General features: G+C 33.2%; 1 protein-coding gene across 1 annotated transcript in view; it reads right to left on the minus strand.

The window, feature by feature from the left end:
* LOTGIDRAFT_174905 (hypothetical protein) overlaps positions 1-983 on the minus strand; it is a gene marked incomplete at both ends in the record, with an annotated part of 3865 nt that extends 2882 nt beyond the window's left edge. The window contains one exon of the mRNA XM_009054778.1: positions 928-983. Coding sequence (XP_009053026.1) covers positions 928-983 — 56 coding nt within the window. The remainder of the gene's footprint in view (positions 1-927) is intronic.
* Positions 984-1542: the final 559 nt, after the last annotated feature.

The following is a 1542-nucleotide window of genomic DNA, read 5'->3' on the forward strand; positions in this document are numbered from 1 at the left end:
GGTACTAAACTAATTTTGTTTTGTATGGACTAGTAATGGTTGCAACTTTTCTATTTATCATCAAACACGAGGTTGATTAATTGTATTCTAATCAGACATTATACAATGTTGACATTCTACTTAGGTATAGATGTACAGGAATTATAAACTCCAATTATCAATCAATAACATGTTTTAAACCATCATAGTTCGTTTATCCAATGTTGTTTATCGTATTAATGGTGCACCGAATTCGATGAAGCAGTGTGATCCATCATAGAATCGAAATTGGAATTTCCGTAGATAAAATCTATCAAAAGAAAAATCATCCGTCAATCAAACCAATAGTCAATGATTATACCCTTCTATATCTTATGGAGTTAGAGACACTGACTAAACTAGTGATATCAGTAGATTTATCATATTTATTTCATTGGTTCATTATTTCACAATAGGTAGTAGGTTAATTGATCATATATTAAATTTACCACTGTAATGGTAGCGAGTAATTTAATCATATCTAATTCTCTGAGGAAATAAAAGAAAATAATAGATCGAACAATCAACTATTGAGATTTTATTTGTAGTCTGAATCATTCAACTTAACAATTTTTTTCATTCACAATTCTGAATTATCTCCACTTACTACAACAAATAAGCTATTCTGAAACGACCCCGCCTTTATTCTTGTATGTCGTCTGCAAGCAACGAACCGGAAACGAGTCAACCCGCGTGGTCTTTTTGTTTCGCCGATTGAGTGATCAAATTATATTATAATGTAGTTTAAGGAAGGTTATAAAATATAGAACTCGTTCTAATCTAAAAGGTAAGAAAAATGTACTCTTTATGATATTGAAGCGTTGTCATATTGACGAACGTTAAGCTTTAGATGTATATTACCTATTATATTACCATATAGTTCTTTGTCTTGAATAACGTGTTTCATACTCTGTAACAGATTCTGTCATTCTATAGTGTATAAGTACGGTACCGTGTAAACCCATTCCTGTCATATATTATAGATATAGGCAGTAGCAAACAGTGGCAGAGCCAGGTTTACGTCCGAGGAGGAGGGGGGAGTGGGGGCGAAATTGAGTATGTTCGCCTATGATAACTGCTGAGCCTTGGCAGAACCTAGATAGAGAGATGCACTCAAGGATGTCTCAGTATACCATGGGTAGAAAAGTAGCTTTTTTACCCCAATATTTTATTTGATTATACAAATACAGACACATGCCGAGGCTAAAATGAATAAATAGCCAATCTTATATACTTAATATGTTGTTCTTTAAAGAAAATGACTATTAATCATAATAGGCACCATACGAGACTGTCCTCTTATTTGCTAATACTGGCCAGACTAGCCTCACTCAAGTTAGTGTTTTAGAGAAATCTGAAATTGACCTTCAAGTACATAATTCTGAAAAGCGTCTGGAATTCGAACGAAGTTGTAGAAGTAGAAAGTATCTGAAGGAGTTTCGTCTGTTTTTCAAGTGTTGTAGTTTTACCAGATGTCTTGTTAACCACGATGTGACAATTTTATCTTTCTATTTGTAATAAGAT

This window comes from Lottia gigantea (genome assembly GCF_000327385.1).
Source record: "Lottia gigantea unplaced genomic scaffold LOTGIsca_224, whole genome shotgun sequence".
In the NCBI taxonomy this organism is placed as follows: Eukaryota; Metazoa; Mollusca; class Gastropoda; family Lottiidae; genus Lottia; species Lottia gigantea.